The 6,714-nt window shown below is 38.2% G+C and overlaps 1 protein-coding gene across 1 annotated transcript; it reads right to left on the bottom strand.

Annotated features, from left to right (window-relative positions):
- Positions 1 to 2,376: 2,376 nt before the first annotated feature.
- mcoln3b (mucolipin TRP cation channel 3b) lies at positions 2,377 to 6,645 on the bottom strand. Its single transcript, XM_029000796.1, has 14 exons — positions 6,396 to 6,645; positions 5,790 to 6,007; positions 5,536 to 5,703; positions 5,167 to 5,320; positions 4,976 to 5,054; positions 4,786 to 4,882; positions 4,596 to 4,695; positions 4,313 to 4,425; positions 4,042 to 4,191; positions 3,463 to 3,564; positions 3,257 to 3,379; positions 2,969 to 3,175; positions 2,729 to 2,859; positions 2,377 to 2,566 (listed from the first exon to the last, which is right to left on the bottom strand). Exons 2-14 carry the CDS (start codon positions 6,003 to 6,005, stop codon positions 2,533 to 2,535), a joined length of 1,674 nt encoding a protein of 557 aa, XP_028856629.1. The 5' UTR covers positions 6,006 to 6,007; positions 6,396 to 6,645; the 3' UTR covers positions 2,377 to 2,532.
- Between the last annotated feature and the right edge of the window lie 69 nt (positions 6,646 to 6,714).

Here is a 6,714-nt window from a genome sequence, read left to right as displayed (position 1 = left end):
TCTGGGATTTTTGAAAGAAAAGGAGAGAGACTGGTCTATAACTGGAAAAATCAGATGGATTGGTGGAAAATTTCTTAAGAATTGGGATGATTCTAGCCTTTTTGAAGACTGTTTGGATGAGAACAGATGTTATGGACATCTGTTATGGGAGGAGGTCATGAGAGATAGATTGAAGCATTGTAGAAGGAACTGGATCCAGTGAACAGATGTTTGGTTTGGATAAAGTGATTAGTTGTAGGATCTCATCTGATGTCAAGGCAGAGAAGTGATCCAATGAGAATAGGGAATCTGTGGGAATATTAACTTCAGGTGGATCTGTGATAAATGACTGCCAAATGGTGTTCAATTTTTCCATCTCCTTTCTGCTGCTTACCTTATGATTACTACATATTGCATTATAGAGCCAAGGAGTAGACGTCCTCTTGGGTTGTAATGATAGATGAAAGAAATTAATTAGTGTCTGTGGCAGAAGGAAGGAGAAGGATTTGGGATTGGCATGCAAAGCAACTGAAGAGTTAGAGACCGTCTTGAGATCGAGTGGTGATCGAGTGAGGTGGTGATGGCTTTTGGTGGAGAGGGCAAGGTAATACAGAAGGAGAGAAAGAAGTGGTCTGAGACATGTAGTTTGGTGGTAATAAAGTCTGTAGATCAAGATGGGCGACTGAAGACAAGGTCTAAGATATTTCCCTTTTTTGTGAGTCAAAGACCAGTTGTTGCTAGTCAGATTGAAGCAGTGGAGAAGAGGACAAAGACCAGAGGACTGGAGCATGTCCTGAGGAAGGTTGAAATCTCCATGGTGGATTAATGGGGGACTTGCTAAGAATAGTGTCTACTAGACACTAGAGTAGAGTTCAATGGGTTCAGCAGACAACAATGATAGAGAAATAGTAACATCATGGAATTCAGAAGAAGGAAATATTGAGGTGTAGAGGAGACAATGGTGTGAAGCACCAGGCTCTGCATAGCAGGATCCCCACACCCCACCTCTCCCAGTTTGAGCCTTCTTTGAGAAGTGACCGATGTAATAGCAAATGTTATCCCAATTGAGCAGTTGCCCCTGAATTCTTAATAATCTAGAGCACACACATGAACCAATGAGAACAAGGATAGGTAGCGGATAGACCTTGCATTTTTGAGCCTAAGCCTCACCTCTAAATTCTCACTTTAATCAGTGATAACTGCTTGCTTAAATACCTGAGAATACTAATAGTCTAGCCTTAAGCAATAATATATGGTTTTAAAATTCATAAACAAATATATTTCTTGACTCATCAAATGTAACAAGATTCAGAAATATAAATTTATGACTTACAAATAAATGCAACACCATTCACAAATGCAAATTCACGTGATGAACAAATGTCAGTTACATTTATACACAAACTGATAAACCTGCATTTACAAACCACTGTACATATTCGTTTGTGTCTGACTTTGGTCGATTTAAGAAATTGACTCATCAGCTTCAATCAACATCCGCAGGAAACAAACGTGCACACGCAAGTCACCAGTTAAGGTAGCCACCTTTTCGGTAACAACTGGACCTGGATCATTTTCCCCGACTTTCAAACTTATGACTATGTTCAACTAAACAAATGAAAATACTCATAGTTCAATTGTATTCAGACACAAAGCGCTGGATAATAATCAAATAAAACAATTGTGTGTCCAGTTTATACCATTTATGATATAAAAGTGATAGTCTGGTTATGGACACTCATAGCAGACATCTGAGCTTGAACTTCCCTTTTCTTTGGGTTGTAAAGATTTTGTAGTTAGCCTGTGCTGACATGTGACCAACGGACATGAGTGATATGAGCGAGCATGGAAACTTACAATTCAGCAGCAGCACAGTGACTTCACGATTCACTTTATGAAACTTGTTTTTTCTCAATTCCTTCCAAGAGACCATGACAATGTGCAAAAGTAGCACAATGTTGTCACCATTAATCAAACTTTCAAAAATTCACAAATATATACAGTGGCTTATAAAATGCAGGTTTATCGGTTTGTGAATAATGTAACTGAACTGACATGAATCAGTTTTGAGTTAAGAAATTAATTTGTGAATGTGTTAGATTTATTTGTGACCCTTAAATTATATTTGTGAATCTTGTTACATTTGTTGCTGAACCAAGAAATATATTTATGGATAATGTGATTTATTTGGGAATTTTGAAACTAATACTATTGTAATGAGAATCTTTTCCTGGATAAAACGCTTAAAGTCTTGGACCTGTACAATGTGTGGATTACTGAAACAGGTAAGAGACGCTTGCCCTAGATAAAACAATACTGCCATTTACAATGCTCTCCAATTTGTATTCTTCCTTGTCCTGACATATTCCCTGACAACAATGGAAGCCATACAAGGTGTCATTCAAAATACAGCAAACATTTCATTTTATTATTTTCATCCAAACATATTTAGTTAATCTTGTATACATGCAGTACATTCAAGGTAAGGTTATTGCTTTCAGCATGACTTGCTCCAAGATGACGCAGTGTAGAAGGCAATGCTGATGACAGAAGCTATTGCTGCAACCTTTCATGTGAAATTTCCTGCCTGTAACATACAAGAAATGAAAATAAGAGTCTTTCCTCCCCTCCAATTTCTGACTAAAGGATAAGGAGAGAAATTTTACTAAGTGGATAAAACGTGTCTTTCAACCCCCAAAATATAGTCTGTTCATTACTGTTTGCCCTGCTGCGATTTGAGTGCACTCACTGTGGAATACAGCAGAAGAGACAGGCAGTAGGTTTTCGGTCCACACGGTAGCGGCCAGAGTTGGGCAGGTCCTTACATTCTGATATAAATGCATGAAGTTCAGAGACCGGAGTACAGTCTTTTTGCTGCTGCTAAATAAAGATACATCGGCAAATGTGACCAGTTCAAACTGCATCATAGCAAGGATATAATCCATTGACACTGCATGCCAGTCATTTCAGCACTAAACTTTTTACATACCTTAATGGTCTCATAGGTGTCTGTGATGAGTGTGATGAAAAGACTCAGCACCATGTAGATGAAAAGGGAAACGAAGGTATAGAGGTAAAGGCGACTGTACAGCCACACAACATAGTTCTTCTGGCTCATGTTTTTAAAAGTGGCAAACATGTCATCACCGTTGAGCAAGGAAAACAAGGACTCTGACGCAATGTTCAGGGTTCGAAACTGAAAGGGCAGGGAAAAAAAACTATTATAAATGCACAGCCAAACTATTTTCTGAGATGACTCAATGAAAAAGTGGCTTACTTTTTCATGGTATGGCCCCAGCACAATCCATCCACAGAAGCAGTAACCCAAATATATGATACAAGCACAGACGCAGAAGCGAATTACATTTGGCAAAGCTGCTCTCAGCGTGATGATGAGTATCTGGAAGTGCCAGAGAGGAAGAACAAATTTCCACCTTAAATTTAAAAAAGGGACATGGTCGTACAAACAGTGCTGTGACTTACATTATATTTCCTAAAGTACCCCATGTACCGAAGAACTCCAATCCAGACAAGCATTGTTCCTGTACCTAACAAGATGCTGCAGATGTCATAAGTAGTCACATCCTGAGGATAAAACATGCAGTCATAAATCCAATCAAGTATTATTATAATTAATTTATTTTCAGTGAAGTGTGGAGCTTGTTAACTAGTGGTAGCCTCAGAAACAGAATTCTTCTTATATTCTTCTTATACCTATTTACACACCCTACACTACAAAACAAGCGCTTTGCAAACAACTGCTGAAAATAGTGCCTTTAGAAGTACAGGGTCTTAAAATTGTTACCCTTTTTCATGTCATCAAAAACTGATTGCTTTGCCATCCAACAACACAAATCTGAATGTTTATTCAGTACAATGATATTCAAGTTGAATATCATTGTACTGAATAAACATTCAGGTTTGTGTTGTTGGATGGCAAAGCAATCAATTGTGATAACCTGTAATGCCTTCTAGAGCCACTTCTTTCAGGGATTAGATGTCCTTTCTTAAATGTTGCCATGTTTGAAATTTTTTAAAATAGCAGAAATAATGTGACTTTACCTTTATATGGATTTCAATTTTTATGATGGAACCAACAATGGTCAGGGCATCACTGACGATGATGAGAAAATACCAGCCATTCACAAATTCTAGTCGATCAGACCGAGGGACAATCTTATTGTAGAAGGTCAAAAAAAAGTCTGCATACTCCTAAATTAAACAAAGAACAGCTGAAAAAAAACTATTGATCTACTGTAAATATACATTTATTAGGGGTAATATGGAATGACAACATTGAGATTCGGAGACTAAAAAGCCCAACTAAACTTACAAACTGCAAGTTTATTCCACGGAGGACTGATCTTGAGCAGAGAATCAGAGATATCAGGCATGTCACAATGATGACACTGTCAAAGAACAGGGTGTAGTATATGTTCCTTGGAGCTATATGCAGGTACAAAAGAATAAAAACAATTAAGGGATGTACACAAAAGTCATAAGGTATTTCTCAATACAGCATAGATTAGATTGCTATAATTCAGATTTTTCTTAAACTAATTGTGTTGGCATAACTGGCATAAATAGCAAGTGTATCAAAAATTGGAGTGAGTTACAAGCCCCTGTTACTCTCCAGTCCTTGCATTCGTTGATCTCAACATCATTGTCCAGGTAGATCCTTATTCTTCCACTGTGAGCTCTGTTGTCAAAGGTAATCTGTTAACAGTTAAAATGCATACATCAAGCTCAGAAAAAAATGAAAAGTGAGAGAGGCTATAGATTTTTTTTTACAGTGCACTGAAATACCTTTATACTGAAGTCATAGCAGTCAGGTAACTCGTGATACTCAACTGTCTGCAGGTTAATGGCTTTCAAGGTAAAATTGATGTTAACTGCCAACAACCTATCAAAGAATGAGAAATAAAGTTCAAATGGAACAAGCAGGACAAACGGTACTTAGAGAAACAAAGTTAAATAAATAAATAAAACTGTGCACCTTTTGAATTGCAAGGTAAAGTTTGCTAGGTTTCTCTCCCCAGTTGGTGGACTCTGCACAGGGTCAAGCTGAAGGCACTCTGACAAGCAAGCAAATAAAATGTCACATTAAAATCAATAAATCACACCCTGCATGAAATAATCAGCATGTTATGAACAGTTACAGAAAGAATATCAATATGCATTACTCACCAACGTCCACCTCTCCATCAATTTCAAATGTTTCATTTGAGGGTGAAATGCTTCCATTTCTGAAGAATTCTTGGCAAATAACCATGGGTGTGTATGTCTGGCCATTTTTTTCATATGCATTGTTTCCTACTGTGATGTTCTGTAAGCGGAAAAACTTCACAGAACAAAAATAAAAGGGGAAAAATGGCTTTATTTATAAAAATCATGCAGTTGCATGATATTATGATTCAAATTTTCCCTTAGTCTCATCATACAGCTCACAGGTCATGTCCAATAAAAGTTACTTATTCAGGAAAGATTATAAACAATAGACAATAAAAGACCAGTTACATTTAAGTGCTACTGTGGGAGTGGTGCTGAGCTGCGTACCTGGTCCACAACATAGTCAATGTGTCCATATACCTCAGCCTGAGTGTACACTGCATACGTGTCTGCATGACTGTCTGTGTAGTCTTTCAGGAAGAGGTGCTTGAACGTGATCAGATTTTCTTCCTTAAATGTGACAACCATCTGGTTGCTAAGGCCGAAAGAAACAAGCTAGAAGAAGGTGTGGAATTCTTTGTTTAATTGAATAAGCTTTTCACCGGTTTCAGACACCGGAAAATGTCTTGCAGGTACCTCACCTGTATCGTAATTATGGCTATTTTAATTATTTGCAGAAATAATTTCCATGGTTTTCTTCCACGTGCTTTGTATTTCTCACAGGGGTTCATGAAGAAGTACTTTAGTTTTCTTCTGAAACACTCCACTGCCTCAAAATCCAGATGCTGATGTGAATTTGCCCAGAAAGGATATCCATTCCCAGCAGAAGATCCATAAAGTTCACCGGTGTCCTCCATATCTGTAAACAAGCAAAGGACTGAAACAGATCGTTCTGGCTGTTTTTGCAGAAACCAGAGATCAAGTTAAAAGAATTCACTGTTGTAGAGACAAAACAACGGATCACCTTCATAATCGAAACGGGCGCTTTTAATTACCGGAGCTATGATCCAAACATCGCTGCATAACAAACTGCATTTCACAGTCAGGAACTCGATCAAACTGGTCCATTCGGTTCCAGACGGCTCCATCCATCCAGTTTAATAGAGCCCACAGACTATTTAATTTCAAACGTATAAGTGATTTATAGGTGGAATAGCGCGACAGAGACGCGCAGGGATTGAGAGAAACCTCCGCAGCTTCCACTCTCTGAAAACAACCCCATGACCGCCATACCAAATATAACTTACCTGAAATAGTGTGTCTCCAATTATCCGCGTTAATTAGAGAAAGATTTCATTGGATGTAGGTTCACCTGTAGCCTCTAAATCCAGTTTATGCCTAAAATAAACCCAACATGTCATAAAATATTCGCATCATTAGGTATATCGGGCTATTCTTTTCTTTCCCATTGTAAAGCATGAAAGGTTTCTCCTGATGAAATAGGTGAATGGTGTCAAGTTTGTCTGAAAACAAGCTCCAAATAGAAGAGCGCGTGAGAATAACCGGTCACGGGGCGTGGTTTCAGTAGCTGTGACCGGAAGAAACGCCTTTTACGATAGCGATTGG

The sequence above is a fragment of the Denticeps clupeoides genome, chromosome 13, assembly GCF_900700375.1.
Source record: "Denticeps clupeoides chromosome 13, fDenClu1.1, whole genome shotgun sequence".
Lineage (NCBI taxonomy): Eukaryota > Metazoa > Chordata > Actinopteri > Clupeiformes > Denticipitidae > Denticeps > Denticeps clupeoides.
The sequence above is the reverse complement of the archived record's forward strand: the minus strand, read 5'-3'. Positions and strand labels throughout refer to the sequence as shown.

Excerpts from the sequence above, each read along its gene's own strand:
- mcoln3b (XM_029000796.1), bottom strand. The coding sequence starts at position 6,005 with ATGGAGGACACCGGTGAACTTTATGGATCTTCTGCTGGGAATGGATAT. Across the intron at positions 3,565-4,041 it reads AAATTGAAATCCATATAAAG|GATGTGACTACTTATGACAT; the intron begins GTAAAGTCACAT and ends TTTTATCCTCAG. Across the intron at positions 3,380-3,462 it reads GGTACTTTAGGAAATATAAT|ATACTCATCATCACGCTGAG; the intron begins GTAAGTCACAGC and ends TGGCACTTCCAG.